The sequence below is a fragment of the Sapajus apella genome, unplaced genomic scaffold (genome assembly GCF_009761245.1).
Source record: "Sapajus apella isolate SASKATOON/1434 unplaced genomic scaffold, GSC_monkey_1.0 scaffold31, whole genome shotgun sequence".
In the NCBI taxonomy this organism is placed as follows: Eukaryota; Metazoa; Chordata; class Mammalia; order Primates; family Cebidae; genus Sapajus; species Sapajus apella.
Genome location: NW_022436971.1, coordinates 23909465 through 23925868, shown reverse-complemented (window position 1 = coordinate 23925868; position 16404 = coordinate 23909465). Strand labels below are relative to the sequence as shown.

At 45.5% G+C, this 16404-nt stretch overlaps 1 protein-coding gene across 1 annotated transcript in view; it reads left to right on the top strand.

The window, feature by feature from the left end:
- Positions 1 to 16404, top strand: part of SNTG2 (syntrophin gamma 2) — a 339371-nt gene that overhangs the window by 270412 nt on the left and 52555 nt on the right. The window contains exon 14 of the mRNA XM_032294284.1: positions 4606 to 4812. Coding sequence (XP_032150175.1) covers positions 4606 to 4812 — 207 coding nt within the window. The remainder of the gene's footprint in view (positions 1 to 4605; positions 4813 to 16404) is intronic.

Here is a 16404-nt window from a genome sequence, read left to right as displayed (position 1 = left end):
GAATAATTAATTTTACTTACAGAGAACTTATAACACATTCTTTGTGAGGCTGAACAGTGGGAAGACAGCCTGTCGCTTGATCAAGCAGTCTTACTCCTCAGAATTGACCCTAAGTAAGTTGTTCAGAGGAATCAAAGAGCTCCTTAAATTAATGATATTTGAAGAATCATCAAAAGACCATTAAAATATTTAAAATCTTACAACATGTTTTAAACATTATATTAAAAATGTATACAATTATATGTACAAAGTCACATTGCATGAAAGAGAATGTTATTAATTATTGTCCTATTAATGTCAATTATTAAGGTCATTAATAATTATTGACATATTTTTAAAAATCAGATAAAACAGTAGTAAAATTTATCTTTTGAATTCTCTTTATTATTGCTATAATTGTTTCATAGTAAATATTAATAGAAAAAATATATAATTTTAAAATACAGCCCTTTTTGTTTGTTTTTTCTGGAAAGGAAACATAAGATGATGTCTTGCAGTCCTAGGTGGGGATGGGCATTCTTCAGTAGTGGGGGCGGCTGGAAGTTCTTTCTGGGTATTGCCATAGCTGACCTTGCCAGGGCCAGGGAGCTGCAAAGCACACATCAAACCTGCGTGTATGGCATGGCTCAGCATTGCCTTAGGACGATGTTTTCAGTGACAACAGGCAGTGAACTAATGTGAATCCAGCATGTGTGGACTGCGTGCCAGCTGTTCCGTCATGTGAAGTCGGGACAACATTTTTGTCGTGATTCCATTTGATAGCTCAAAAATGGAGACGGAGAGAAGTGAATTGCTCAAAGTGAAATAGCTCATACTGGACAAAGAAAGTCCTCAGATCTTGTCTGTCTGATTCCAAAACGTGGCTTTCTTCTGTTATAATACACAGCTGCCCCAATATAGCAAGTGATCAGAAAGAAAACACAGTTGGCCCTTGGACAGCAGGGGTTGAGCTGTGTGGGTTCATTTATATGCCAATTGTTCTGCATAAGTGTGTTGGAAAAATTTTGAAAATAATTTAATGACTTTAAAAGCCTCTAAGACAAACTGCATAGCTTAGAAATATCAAAATATTAAGAAAAAGAGATGTGATGAATTCATGTAACACATGTAGATGCTAGTCCATTTTATCATTCACTCCTGTCAAATATAACTAAATCTATTTGGCACCATCTGCAGTAGAGAAAAATGTGGAAAGAGGTAAAGACACAGCGGTAAAGCGCTCTGCCCACAGGTCACCGCAGCACGTACTGTCCCATGATGATAATCTTTGTAGCCACCTCTTCCTGCTGTTGCAGTGAGCTCAAGTGTTGGGGTTCCGAGTGAAATGTCTTAATCATCCCCATGAAAGCAAGTTCTCTCTCCAGTAAACTGCAGACCATGGTAACAGGTGAGCTCACCAGTGCTGTGTACCTCCCCTCCATCGTGATGAGTCCAGCAACATAAACTTGAATAAGACCCCGGGACCCGCGCTAAGTGCCACGGGGGATTTGCCAGTGCTCCTGGGAGGCAGGAACGTCACAGCAGCACCAGAAAAGCCGAACCGCTTCTGTACATCACGGATGGAGGTCTGCAGATGCAGCTGCCCCCATCTCAGGCCATTCATCTTATAAACAGATGGTATAAACTTACCGTGTCAGCAAATGCAGCGCAGTGTCACGAGTATACCTTCTCTACCCTGTGGCTTTCTCAATAGCATTCTCTATTCTGTAGTTTACTTGCTTAATTCATTTATTTATTTAGAGATAGGACCTTGCTGTGTCACCCAGGCTGGTCTCAAACTCCTGGGCTCAAGCGATGCCCCCGCCTCCGCCTCCCAATCAGTTGTGATTACAGGTATAAGCCACCATGCCTGGCTGCACTTTTTATTCTAAGAATGTGGTATATTATAATGTACAGAATGTGTGTCAATTGGCTGCGTTATTAGTAGAGCTTCTGATCAACAAGAGATTAATAGTAATGATGTTTTAGGGGAGTCAGAAGTTATGCGTGAATCTTCAGCTGTGTGAGGGTCGGTGTCCCCAGCCCCTGGGTTGTTCAAGGCCCAACTGTAATGAGCCATTCAACAGGGGGATGTGCGTTGCCCACATAAATTTCGTCCGAAAGTTCTTCTTTGTCAGTTTTGATATTTAAGTTCAGTGAATAAAGAGATACTGTCTGCACCGCAAGGCCAGTGGTAAATATGTTGTTTTGGTTTGTGACGTGTAACCCTGTAGGTTCCATGTATCCCAGCTGAGGGAGAGGATCCAGGGGCCTCCAGATTTGAAGTGCAGTTTCTGGACTCAAGGCTTACTTAGGGTTAGCAGTGTGTGCACCCCACACCCATTCACATACATACACATTCACGTGCACACACATTCATGTACACACCCATTTCCCCCTGTACACATCCATTCATATGCACACCCATTCATTTATACACATTCGCATGCACACCCATTCACATACATACATTCACATGCACACACATTCACGTACACACACATTCATGTGCACACATATTCACATACACACCCATTCACATACACATTCACATGCGCACATATTCACACACACATTCATGTGCACACCCATTCACATACACACATTCACGTGCACACACATTCATGTACACACACATTTCCACCTGTACACACCCATTCATGTGCACACATTCACATGCACACCCATTCACGTGCACACCCATTCACGTGCACACATTCACATACACATTCATGGGCACACACATTTCCATGTGCACACACCACAAGGCATTTGGTGTCTGGATGATGCACAGGGGTGAATGTGCAGTGCTCTCTGTGACCAGGGGCCTCCTGCAGAGCCGTCTGAGAGGTCAGGAGAGTCAGGGCAACCCCCGGAGAGGCCAGGAGGCACCCCAGGTACCTCAGTCAAAGCTTTACCTCAAACCTGTGCCTGGAGTGCATATGTCAGCATATTTCAAGTAAAACAATTTGGCCAGCTTCTGAGTTCATGTGGATTTTGGGACTGGACCTTGCTGGTAAATATGAGTGGGGAGCGTCCAGCTTTGCTGGTCGGCATAAGTAGAGACACCTCAGAATCATGATGGGAAGACCCAGCAGGTGGGCGGCTCCCCTTCCTTTCTGCTGCCGTATGCAGGGCTGTGGGTGAACATCACATTCTCGTTCAGGACACTGGAAGCCCCAGCCCAGGAGTCTCCCCTCATTTCCCTTCATTGGGGAGAGACTGGTCAGCGAAATTGATGTTGGGGCCTAGTGTCCCAGGAGGGTGTCTGGGGTGGGGGGCTCTTCAGGGTGGGTCTGTGGGACGAGTAAATGAATGGATGAGCTGAGAATTGAAGTGGGACAGAGAAAGAGAAAGAAAGAGACAGAGAAACAGACATAAAATGCAAAGAGATTGAAACAGAGAGAGAGACAGAGGCAGAGACAGAGACAGACAGAGACAGGGCGGCGTCAGCCGGGTACTGAGTGCATGTTCACCATGCACCTCCATGCTGCTGACCTGGTAATTGTGACAACTGGGACCCCAGACTTTCTCTCCTGCCCTAGAGAAAGTGAATCCTGAAGTGGGGTGTAACCTCGCAGAAGGGGAAAGAAGTGGGGAGCACTCCAGGTTGTTCTGTGTAGCACAGGCTGGTAGCATCCGAGTCACCTTGGTGGTCATGGATAAATCTGTGATTAACAGGCATGCTGTAGGTAACTTACATCTCTGGGTTAAATAATTACCCAGAAATGGAACAAGAGTCCTTTGTGTGCCTTGAGAATATGACTCCCTTTGCCAGGCCTTTGGGTTAGCGGAATGGGCTCCTGGGTGGCTGTGGCCTCATCGTGCTTCAGAGGCATTCTGGGCACTGGGTCCCTCATCTCAGGACAGGGGACATGCAGGAGAGCAACAGCCAGTAACTCTACAGAGACTCGGGGGCTCAGAGGACATGATGCGTTCGAGTGGTGCTGGTGTTTCGTTTTTGGTTTTATGATAAACACAAGCATCAATGTCTCAAGACTTTCATCTGTATCTTTTTTTTTTTTTTTTTTTTTTTCTGAAACAAGGTCTCCCTCTGTCACCCAGGCTGGAGTGCAGTGATGTGATCTTGGCTCTCTGTAACCTCTACCTCCTGGACTCAAGCAGTCCTTCTCCCTCAGCCTCCCAAATAGTTGGAACTACAGGCGTGGCACCACACCTGATAATTTGTTGTCTTTTATTTATTCATTTATCTTTGTAAAGACAAGGCCTTGCCATGTTGACCAGGCTGGTCTCAGATTCCTGGACTCAAGCAATCCACCCACCTCAGTCTCCCAAAGTGCTGGGGTTACAGGCGTGAGCTACCACACTCAGCCTCATCTTTACCTTCACAGTTACACAGAAAAGAGTGTGGTGACCAGTATTTTAAGGAAAAGGCACTTACAGAGAGTTGGGCGTTTGACATAATTTACCTGCCGGTATGTGTCTGCACCATTTCTGCACCCGCTGTACACGAGGAGGGCTCATTGCTCCTGAATTTGCGTCCTCGTCTGCGCCCAGGTGACTATTTCCCAGATCATGCAAACTCTGCCTTCCCTCACACCATGCCCTCAGCCTGAGATTGACCTTCCAGCCCCACACGTTTCCAATCCGTGCTCTCTTTTTCAGTTCTGGCTCACAGGTGACTGCTGCTTACAAGCAAACTTGTATCTGGGTCTTCAAGATTTTGACTTTGAGGACCAGAGGCCCTATTGCTTCAGTGTCGTGGCCAGCCATGGGAAGAGCCACGTTTTCAGCGTGGAACTTGGCAGCGAGCTGGCCGTGTGGGAGAAGTCCTTCCAAAGAGCCGTGTTCATGGAAGTTCAGAGGACTGGAGTAAGTGAACAACTCACCCTCTTCTCACCTACACTTACTCGGGTGTCTAAGACATAAGCATCGGGGTACACGTAGCAGTTTATTCGGGGAAAAGAGGAATCTTCAGAAGGAGAGAAATTTTCACCTGAGCCACTGGGTTGAAGTGATTGTTCCCACTGAGTCCTGTGCTCTGCAGATGACATGAGCTGTGGTGGAAGGGAAGGGGAGGGGAGGAGAGGGTTTTGCATCTGTGTTTACATTGACTGTGAGGAACGGGCTACATCGCTTTCCAGGCTGGGACTCCACTGATGTGGTGCACCAGTTCCTGATGCGTGATGACCCCTCTCCGAGCCCATGCTCCGGGAGACGGGACACCTCGCTTACAGATGAGTATAATATGCCACGCAGTCACCTGGGTGTTTGTAATATTTTAAGGCACTTTAGTGGCTCTTCCTCTCAAACTTAATGGTCCAAAGGAGAATATAAAGTAGCTTGTGTGTCTGAATTGCTTTTCTCTTCCTGGTGACAGTAAATAAATCACTCACAAATTTGAGTGTATATCATGTGAGGAATAGGGAAGAATGCATTATAATCCTCATTATCCTCAATAGTGGGACGATCCTTCGGGGGGTGCACACTGCGGGAATGAAGAGTGACAGGAGATGAATGAAGCGAAGCATCATGGAGGCACTCTGACTTCACCCAGGAGACCTGGGCTCCCTCCTGGCCTCGCACAGACAATGCTAGGAGTTTGAACTTAGCAACTAAAGATGGCTACTTCATTTAAATATGCATATATTTCTATATGACATATATGCATACGCATTATTATATATGTATTACACACATACACCTTGAACGTGAAAATATTCAGTGTTATTTATCTGTCATTCAAGGTGTGACGATGTCTCGAGGCCCCTTGGCGTGTGGTGACAGAGCCCACAGCCTCCCTGTAACTAACGCACACAAGATCTGCTAGTCCACAGAATAAAGCCACACCCGGCTGTTCACAGAAACCGATGCCGGCATTTATTCTCATTTACCCCAGGCCGCTGTGATGTTTCCCTCAAGTTGGTCATCCTAAACTGGAATTATGGTTAATTCCTCACGCTTCTAATAACCTTTATATCTGAGGCATCCGATTCATTAACCGGGATAGAACATGATATACTGGAAGGAAAATTGCTAAACACAGGATCCCTCATCTCAGGGGCATTTGGCCACTTAGAAACCATCAGTACTGAAGGTTCAGGTCATTACAAGGCAAAGTGAAAGAGCGTTTCTAGGACGAGGTGGACTTTCCGCTCATTTTCTTTAGATGATAGCAGTAATCATTTTGCTTTCAATGTAAAAACTGGAGAAGTCCAGAGAATTCTCCAAGTGCGTGTGTGCACAGGGGCTGCCCCTTGCCCTCCAGTGCCCAGGGCTGTGCCTGGCCGAGCAGAGCCACAGTAGCCCTTCAGACTCCTCCATGGGAAGGTGACAGCTCACGGGAGAAGATGTCCTGAATTAGAGCAATCACAGAATTGCAGTGTTGGGGGGGACTGAAGGGTTAGCAATTTCATCTAGTACCCAGATGTAGTGAAATGAGTGTTTGCAGCATTCTCGAGGGCAAAAGTTTACTTAGGATTCCTAAAAAATACACCTTCCTTATGTTCCAAGCTGTCCTGATTCCACTAAAGGGGTGAAGGCTGGGCAAGGTGGTTCAGGCCTGTAATCCCAGCGCTTCGGGAGGCTAAGGCCAGAGGATCCCTGGAGCCTAGGAATTAGACACCAAAGTCCAAGAAACAGAAGTCCTGTCTCTGAAAAAACTAATAGTAAAATACTAGTCAGGCAGGGTAGCTCATGCCCATTGTCCCAGCTACTCAGGAGGCCGAGTGGGGAGGATCTCTTGAGTCCAAGAGTTTGAGGCTGCAGTGAACTAAGATGGCACCCCTGCACTCCAGCCTGGGCCATGGAGTGAGACCCTGTCTCAAAAAAAGGTGGGGGTTAGGGTGGGAGTGGGGTCAGAGCTGGGGTTGGAACTTTAATAGTCAGGACAGCTTTCTTAGAGGAAGTGGTTAGTCTCTTAAAAATCACTGGTATCTTGCCCAGGTGGAGTGGAGGGAGAAGGCAATCCCGGGAGAGCGTTGGAAAATTAGGCTAGTGCTCCATGTGGCAGAATGAGAGGTCTCACATTCAGGTTAAGCAGGCGGCAGTGTGCCCAGGTGAATTCTGGAGAAGCATTTTTAATAATCCAGGATTGAGGTAATGAAGACCTTGCACAGTGGATGGAGGCAGTGAGTGTGTTAACAAGGCAGCACACCGGCAGAGACTGTACGTGGACATGGGTGTCTGTCCATGTCCAGCAGGGCTGGGTAGAGCGGGGCTGTGGGGCTGCGGGGCTGCAATGGCCACTGTTGGAAGGAACTGCTGGGCTGTGCCAGGCTACACACCACTGACTTGCTGGATCGTCACAGCTAAGCAAAGTGGATGTCCCCAAAGAAGCCCGGGGTGGATGCCACCTTGTGCAGGGTGGGAAGGTCATGCCAGACCTCGCAGGGTATCGGGTTCCCAGCTCACGCCTCACTCAGGACCCCTGTTTTAGGAACTCGCCCTCTTGGGCTCCACCCCACATAGTGACCTGATACTCTCAGGCTTGCCCATGGTGTCCTGGAGAGGAAGGACACAGCATTTTGAAATGAGTCAGATAGACCCACTCCCTCTTCCTGAATTAGAGAAAAAAGTTCTCCACAACTCCATTACATACGCTGTAAATTCAGGATTATAACCCACCATGGAGCACTTACAAAAATTATATTGCATTTTGTCCGTACTCTGTACTAGGCTGGATGCATTGCGTGTACATTATTTAACTCTTTTAATACATCTGAGATGCAGTTCTTCCGTTTCTCTTTATTTTACAAACGGTAAATGAAAGTTCAGAAGAGCTATGTGACTTTTCCGTGGTCACCTAGAGACTAAACCACAATGGCAGAATCTGCTCAAGATTTCAAGAACTGGCGTCTTGAGGGTCGTGTTCTTTCTACTGAAACGTTCTGCCTCGCAGGTGACAGAGGTGAAGTAGTGGGAAGGTGCTTAGCACGGCCCCTGGCACGTTTAGGACTCTCCGTAAATGTGTTCTTGATCCACTCGTGCTGCTGGGTTTCGTTTCTCCACCTTCTATCTCTGTTTTGCTTGTTTTGCTGGTTTTTCAACTATTTCCTGACTGATTGTATTCCAACCCAACTCGTAATATTAAATCTCTAGAATTACACATGTATAGTGTTGATAGCATTGATTTTCTTTACTAACTGTAACCATTGTCTGGTATTCATTAGCTTGTTCATTCCTTCTATACAAGGATTTCTGAAAGGAAAGCCCTGCACCATTCACCAGCTCTGGATCTAAACTCATGACATTTCTTCACAGTCGTTTTTATATGCACTTATGTGAGGTCAGTTCATTTTACTGGTTAAAAAAAGTATTCTATATTAGAAAGGACATCCAGGGAACAGGTCTAGAAAGGAGGACATCCCAGGGAGCAGGTGAAGAAAGGACAGGGAAAATGTGGCACATTTACACCATGGAATACTATGCAGCCATCAAAAACGATGAGTTCATGTCCTTTGTAGGGACATGGATGAACCTGGAAACCATCATTCTCAACAAACTGACACAAGAACAGAAAATCAAACACCGCATCTTCTCACTCATAGGTGGGTGTTGAACAATGAGAACACATGGACACAGGGAGGGGAGCATCACACACTGGGGTCTGTAGTGGGGAAATAGGGGAGGGACAGTGGGGGCTGGGGCGTTGGGGAGAGATAGCATGGGGAGAAATGCCAGAAATAGGTGATGGGGAAGAAGGCAGCAAATCACACTGCCATGTGTGTACTTATGCAATAATCTTGCATGTTCTTCACATGTACCCCAAAACCTAAAATGCAATAAAAAAAAGAAAGGTCACCACAGGGAGCAGGGGTAGAAAGGACACCCCAGGGATCAGGTATAAGGGACACCCCAGGGAGCAGGTGCAGAGGGGACACTCCAGGGAGCAGGTGCAGAAAGGACACCCCAGGGAGCAGGTGCAGAGGGGACACTCCAGGGAGCAGGTGCAGAAAGGACACCCAGGGAACAGGTGCAGAAAGGACACCCAAGGGAGCAGGCGTAGAAAGGCCACCCCAGGGAGCAGGCGCAGAACTGGCAGACAGCAGTGTCTCCTGTAGTGCCTGAACAAAAAGCAATCAACAGGAAACTTCCAGAAGGATGCAGAAGATGACCTAAATAAATGGAGATTTGCTGTGTTCTCATAAACTAGTAAAAATGTCTCATCATGGATCCAGTGACAAAAATAGATTTTCATGTTTTAGTTTTGGCAGAGCTCCCAGGTGCTTGTCCTGTTCCTTCGGTGTTTATTAAGAAAATGCATAGATACACCACTCAGTGTCCCTGCCAGACATGGACCAGCACACGGCAGAGACTCGGATGGGAAAGGCTGGTCTAATGCCACGGTGCTCACACCTGGCTGCAGGTGTGAATCGGGGACCCCCACTCCCAGGCATGCTGGCTGGGGCACGCATCAGCCTGAGGCCAGTGGAAGCCAGTGTGTAGCTGCCTTGGAAGCCCCGGTGAAAAGAAGTTTAGAACCTTCCCAGGGACTCATTGCTGGACAAAACATAACAGCCTCAGAACCTTCTAGTAACTGGATAAGTTTTCCTCCCTGCCCTCTTTTCTGAGAGAATAAGAAAGAACGCAGCCTAGTATGTATTTCTTTTGGATTGTTGAGTGTCCAGAGGAAAACCCGGACCTACTAGAGTATCGAGACTTTAGCCCTAAGCGGGCAGAATTGAGGCTCAGAAAAAGACTGGAGGCTCAGCAAGGCAGCCGGTCTTTTTTTTTTTTTTTTTTTTTTAATGAACAAAAGCCAATTATTTATTTTCAATACTACTTTTTTTTTCCCCCATTTATTTATTTTATTGCATTTTACATTTTGGGGTACATGTGAAGAACATGCAAAATTGTTGCATAGGAACACACGTGGCAGTGTGATTTGCTGCCTTCCTACCCATCACCTACATCTGGCATTTCTCCCCTTGCTATCTCTCCCCAGCTTCCCACCCCCCACCCTCCCTCCCCTATTTCCCCCCCACTGACCCCAGTGTGTAGTGCTCCCCTCCCTGTGTCCATGTGTTCTCATTGTTCAACACCCGCCTATGAGTGAGAACATGCGGTGTTTGATCTTCTGCTCTTCTGTCAGTTTGCTGAGAATGATGGTTTCCAGGTTCATCCATGTCCCTACAAAGGACCCAAACTCATCGTTTCTGATGGCTGCATAATATTCCATGGTGTATATGTGCCACATTTTCCCTATCCAGTCTATCGTCGATGGGCATTTGGGTTGGTTCCAGGTCTTTGCTATTGTAAACAGTGCTGCAATGAACATTCGTGTACACGTGTCCTTATAGTAGAACGATTTGTAATCCTTTGGATATATACCCAGTAATGGGATTGCTGGGTCAAATGGAATTTCTATTTCTAGGTCCTTGAGGAATCGCCACACTGTCTTCCACAATGGTTGCACTAATTTACACTCCCACCAACAGTGCAAAAGTGTTCCTATTTCTCCACATCCTCTTCAGCATCTGTTGTCTCCAGATTTTTTAATGATCACCATTCTAACCGGTGTGAGATGGTGTTTCAGTGTAGTTTTGATTTGCATTTCTCTGATGACCAGTGATGATGAGCATTTTTTCATATGTTTGTTGGCCTCACGTATGTCTTCTTTTGAGAAGTGTCTGTTCGGTCTTTTTAAATCACTGTCCTCATGTCCGACCAAGAAGGCCCTCTAATGCCTTTAGGTACCGATTTGATGACATAGCTAGGATTCAAAGGGAATTAACTAGGAAAGAAAACCAGGATATGTGCACCTCACCCTCCCTCCGGCACGCTACCTAGTTACTACTCTGTATTAGGGTGGGCTTACAGTGTGGTCAGAGGCATCCCCATCCCAGTGGAGATATGCCTATAGGGCCATTTGCTTTAAATTGACTTGGCCATTTTTACTGGTCCCACATAAAACAGAAATGGGATAAATCTCTGCGGCCAGCATCACGTCCCGGGAGTGCAGCCATTGCCTGTGAAGATTCCCCTTGCTGCCCCGAGCACAGCGGCATGCGCAGAAGAGGTCCACCAGACCTCAGCCTGCGTGTACACCATTCATCCCTGGCCATCGCCCGCACACCAGAGTTGTGTCAAGGTTGTCCCCGCCTTGTGTCAGGGAGACGCGCTGGCCATTTTTCCTTTACACACACTGGCCTTCCACACGGGCAACATGCAGGGGCTGTCCGATGGACAAGTGAGAGGCTGACCCAGGTCTCAGCTTCCCTCAAACACCCTGTTTTCCTTTGTTAATGGTGCCAGGCTCCTCTTGAATAGAAACGTCCCCATGAGGAAAACGGGCACATTTGCAAAGATGTAGTTTAAGTCTCTCTTGAAGCCAAGCTGTTCTCAAGCCTCAAGTTATCTCAGCCCAGGAGGCAGAAGAGACCCCCATGTCAGTACAAGAGAAAGGAGGGGGGTACAGCAGCTCCTGCCTTAACCTGTTGTCCTTGCAAGGGGCACCTTGGTGTCGCTCCAGAGAGTGGGGAGCAAACCTGAGTCCAGAAATGGAGCAGGAGGGACAGATGGGACCAGGGAACAATGTGTCAACCCCGGGAGCCGTGTGGCAGGAGGACCACCTGCTGTGCCACAGGGAGCTCCCGTCCCAAGGCGGGCAGGCAGCACGTGCTCATCAGGACTCTGCAGAGGAAAATGCACACAGCTCGGTGCACGACTGCTCCTCTAACTGGAGAGTTGCTGACGGTGCACATCTGTGTGGCACACACAGACCCAGGGAAGCTTCGGAAACGTGATCTCGTGAAACTGTCTGTTTATAAAGACTCTCCAGAGACTGCTGTCGTTCACACACAGGTTAATATTCTGCATTAGTGGTTGTTTGGTATCATGTGCAACAGAATTTTAAGCAAAGCAAGGTGGCTCTGTGATTACTTAATGCCTTTACCCCTCCTACTGTAGCATCAAGACAGCACAACCAAAAAGAGCTTCTGTGTATGGGAGATGTGCAAAGGCAATTCAGTGGAGAAGGGAGAGCCTTCTGAACAAATTGTGCTGGAGTCGCTGGATGCCCATATACAAAAACAGAACTTTGGTTCATTATATACATAAATATTATATGTAAATATAAACTAAATATAAGTGCAAAACTATAAAACTTTTAGTAGAAAAAACAGGGTAACGTCTTTGTGACCTCTGGTTATACAAATATTTCTCAGATACAAAACCAGAAGCACAATCCATGAAAGAAAATTGATAATTTAGACTTGAAATTAAAAGCATCTATTATTTGAGAAACAGTACTAAGGAAATGAAGAGAAGACATGAAAATTGGGAGAAAATTTTTGCAGGCCATATAACGGATAAAGGACTCATATCTATAATCTATAAAAATATCTCAAAGCTCAATAATAAAAATAGTAAGAAACTTGGTAAAAGGCTTGAAGAAACACTACAAAAAAGATTTATAGATGGGAAATAAGTATGTTAAAATATGCTCAAAAATCATTAGCATGGAGGGAAGCGCAAATTGAAACAGTGAAATCTCACAGCACACATATTAGAATGAGTAAATTTTAAAAGACTGATGATGTCAAGTGTTGGTGAAGAAGTGAAGGAACTGGAACTCTCACTCACTGTTGCCAGTTGTGGAAAACAGCACACCCAATGTGACAGACTCTTAAATGTAAACACAAATTCACCACAAGATCCAGAAAGTTTCTCATTTCCCTGGTGTACGTAAAAATGCTCATAACAGCTTCATTTGTAAACACCAATAACTAAAAACAAATGGTCGCTGATGTAGGAATCAATCAAAAATATGTGTATCTATATAAAGGAATGGAATTCAACAGAAAGAGCTACTGGCACACACAATGATGTGGAAGACTCTCAGAGCAACAAGGGCACATTCTGTTTCATTTCCAGAGCAGGAGTTTAATTTTAATGAGGTCCACTTCACTGAGTTTTTCTTTTATGGATTGTGTTTTTGGTGTCACATCTAAGAAGTCACCCTTCTGCCCTTGATCGGGATGATCCTGCCCTGAATTTTTTTCCAAGAACTCACTGTTCTGCCCTGAATCAGGATGATTCTGCCCTGGGTTTTGTTCTAGAAGCATGATCATTGCTCATTCACACTTGTCCGCAGTGCAGTAGTGTGTGCCCAGGCGGATGGAAGGGGATCCGCCTGGCTGGTGGACCCCTGTACAAAGGCTCAGTAGGAAAGTCTTATTTAGTGTTGCTGTAACAGAATAGCTGAGGCTAGGTAATTTGTAAAGAATTACAATTTAGCTCACAGTTCTGCAGGCTGGGAAGTTCAAGGGCATGGCATGGCTTCTGGCCAGGGCTTTCCTGCCGAGTCCTAACATGCCTTAGATCAAAGAGGAAGCCAACATGTGCAAAGGGGCCAAATATGAAGTGTGTCCTGGCTTTACAACAGCCTGTTCTTGTGGAAATTAATTCATTCCTGACAGTCATCCAGTCTCCTGAGGGGGAGAACTCTGTCACGACCTGGAGAATGGCAGGAAGCCACTGACCAGGGTGGAGCCGTCATGACCCAAACACCCTGCATCAGTCCCCGCCTCCTAAAGCCTCCACCTCCCAACATCCTTACCTTGACAACTACAGACACAGCTTGTTTTATTGTGCTTTGTTGAGCTCTGCAGATACTCTATTTTCAATTTTTAATTGTTTTAATCAGAGATTTAAGGCAACCCTGCATTAAGCAAATCTGTCACTGCCATTTTCCAGCAGCATTTGTTCACTCCATGTCTCTGTCACATTATGGGAATTCTTGCAATATTTCCAATGTTTTCATTATTATTTTATCTGTCACTGTGATCTGTGACCAGTTTTCGCTGTTACTGTTGTAATTGGTTTGGGGCACCATTGATCTTGCTCATTAAGATGACAAACTTGATCGATCACTGCTGTGCATGTTCTGATTGTTCCACTGACCAGACATTCCCCCATCTCGCTCCTCTCCTTGGGCCTCCTTATTCCCTGAGACACAACAATATTGAAATTAGGTCAGTCAGCAACTCTGAAATGGCATTGAAGTATTCAAATGAAAGGAAGAGTCACATCTCTCTCACTTTAAGTCAAAAGTTAGAAATGATTAAGCTTAGTGAGGAATGCCTGTCAAAAGCCAAAACAGGCCAAAAGCTTGTGTTCTCATGCCAAACAGCCAAGTCGTGAATGTAAAGGAAAAACTCTTCAAGGAAATTGAAAGTGCTACTCCGGTGAACTCATGAATAATAAGAAAGCAAAATAGTGGTATTGCTGCTATGAAGAAAGTTCTGAACAAGATCAAACCAGCTGCAATACTCCTTTTAGCCAAAGCCTAAGCCAGAACAAAGCCTAGCTCTCTTCATTTATATGAAGGGAGGAAGCTGCAGAAGAAAAATTGGAAGCTAGCAGAGGTGGGTTCATGAGGTTTAAGGAAAGAATCTGTCTCCAGAACAAAAGCACAAAGCAAAGCAGCAAGTGGTGATGAAGAAGTTGCAGCAAGTTCTCCAGAAGATCCAGCTAACATCACAGATAAAGGAGGTTACACAAAGCAATAGATGCTTCATGTGGATGAAACAGCATTCTATTGGAAGAAGATGCCATCTAGGACTTTCATAGCTAGAGAGGAGAATTCATTGCCTGGCTTCAAAGTACTAAGGACAGGCTGACTGTCTTATTAGGGGCCAATATATATGGAGACTTCAAGTTGAAGGCAAGGCTTTTTCACCATTCTGAAAAGCCCTGGGCCCTAAAGAATGATGCTAAACCTACTCTGCCTGTGCTCTATAAATAAATAAAAAAGCCTGGATGACAGCATGTCTGTTTACAGCATGGTTCACTGAATATTTTAAGGCCACTGTTGAGACCTACTGCTTAGAAAAAAAAGATTCCTTTCAAAATACTGCTGCTTATTGGCAATGCAGTTGGTCACTCAAGAGCTCTTATGGAGATGTACAAGGATGTTAATGTTGTTTTCATGCTTGACAACACAATATCCACTCTACAGATCACAAGTCAAGGAGTAATTTTGACTTTCAAGTTTTATTATTTAAGAAATACATCTCATAAGGTTATAGCTGCCATAGAGAGTGACCTCTCCAGTAAGCAAGTAAATTGAAAACCTTCTGGAGAGGAAATCTAGAAATCTAAAACCACTCATGTTTCACTAGAAACATTTGTGACTCATGGGAGAATGTCAGGGTATCAACATTAGCAGAAGTTTGGAAGAAGTTGCTTCCAAACCTCATGGATGACGTTGAGGGATTCAAGACTTCAGTGGAGGAAGTCACTGCCAGTGTGATTGGAATAGCAAGTGAACAAAAGTGAAAGTGAAGCCTGAAGATGACTGAATTGCTGCAATCGCAGGATAAACGTAGAACAGACGAGGAGTTACTCTTGTAACTACTACTCCTGGTAAAGATGATGTCAATATTTCTGGAATGACAAAACATTTAGAATATTCCATAAACTTAGTTGATAAAGTAGCAGCAGGGTTTAAGAGAACTGGTTTCAATTTTGAAAGAAGTTCTACCATGGGTAAAATTATATCCAACAGCATCGCATGCTACAGAGAAACCTTTCATGAAAAGAAGAATAAATCGGTGAGGCAAACTTCACTGTGGTCTGATTTTAAGAACTTGCCACAGTCCCTCCAGCCTTCAGCAACCACCATCTGCTTCAGTCAGCAGCCATCAACATCCAGGCAGGGGCCTCCCACTGCTAAAAGAGTAAGACCCATTGAAAGCTCAGATGAACATTAGGTTATTTTAACAATAAAGTATATTTAAATTAATGTATGTATATTGCTTTTTAGACATAATGCTTTGCACACTTAATTGATTATAGTGTAAGCATAACTTTTATATGCACTCAGAAACCAAAAAATTAGTAAGACTTGCAGCCGGGTACAGTGGCTCACACCTGTAATCCCAGCACTTTGGGAGGCCGAGGCGGGTGGATCATGAAGTCAGGAGTTCAAGACCAGCCTGGCCAAGATAGTGAAACCCCATCTCTATTAAAAATACAAAAATTAGCCAGGCGAAGTGGCAGGCGCCTCTAATCCCAGCTGCTTTGGAGGCTGAGGCAGGGAATTGCTTGAACCCGGGAGGCGGAGGTTGCAGTGAGCTGGGATCGTGCCACTGAACTCCAGTCTGGGTGACAGAACCAGACTCCATCTCAGTAAAAAAAAAAAAAAAAAAGACTCGCTTGATTGTGACATTTGGTTTATTGGCATGGTCTAGAACCAAACCTGTGATATCTCTGAAGTCAGTCTGTGAATTCCAACATGAGTTTTCTTTGGGATAAACCACATCCAAACCATAGCAAGGAGTCCGGCCTTTCCATGCGGTACCAGGAGACAGGCAGCTGGGGACCAAGCCTGAGGATGTTTCCGTGCAGGGCTGTGCAGGGGAGGGGGAGGCAGCCCAGCGGCTCCTCAGAGGGAGGGCAGGGGTATGGCCTCCCAGACAGGCTCCATGCAGACCCCGCTGTAAGTGTCCGGCCCCACTC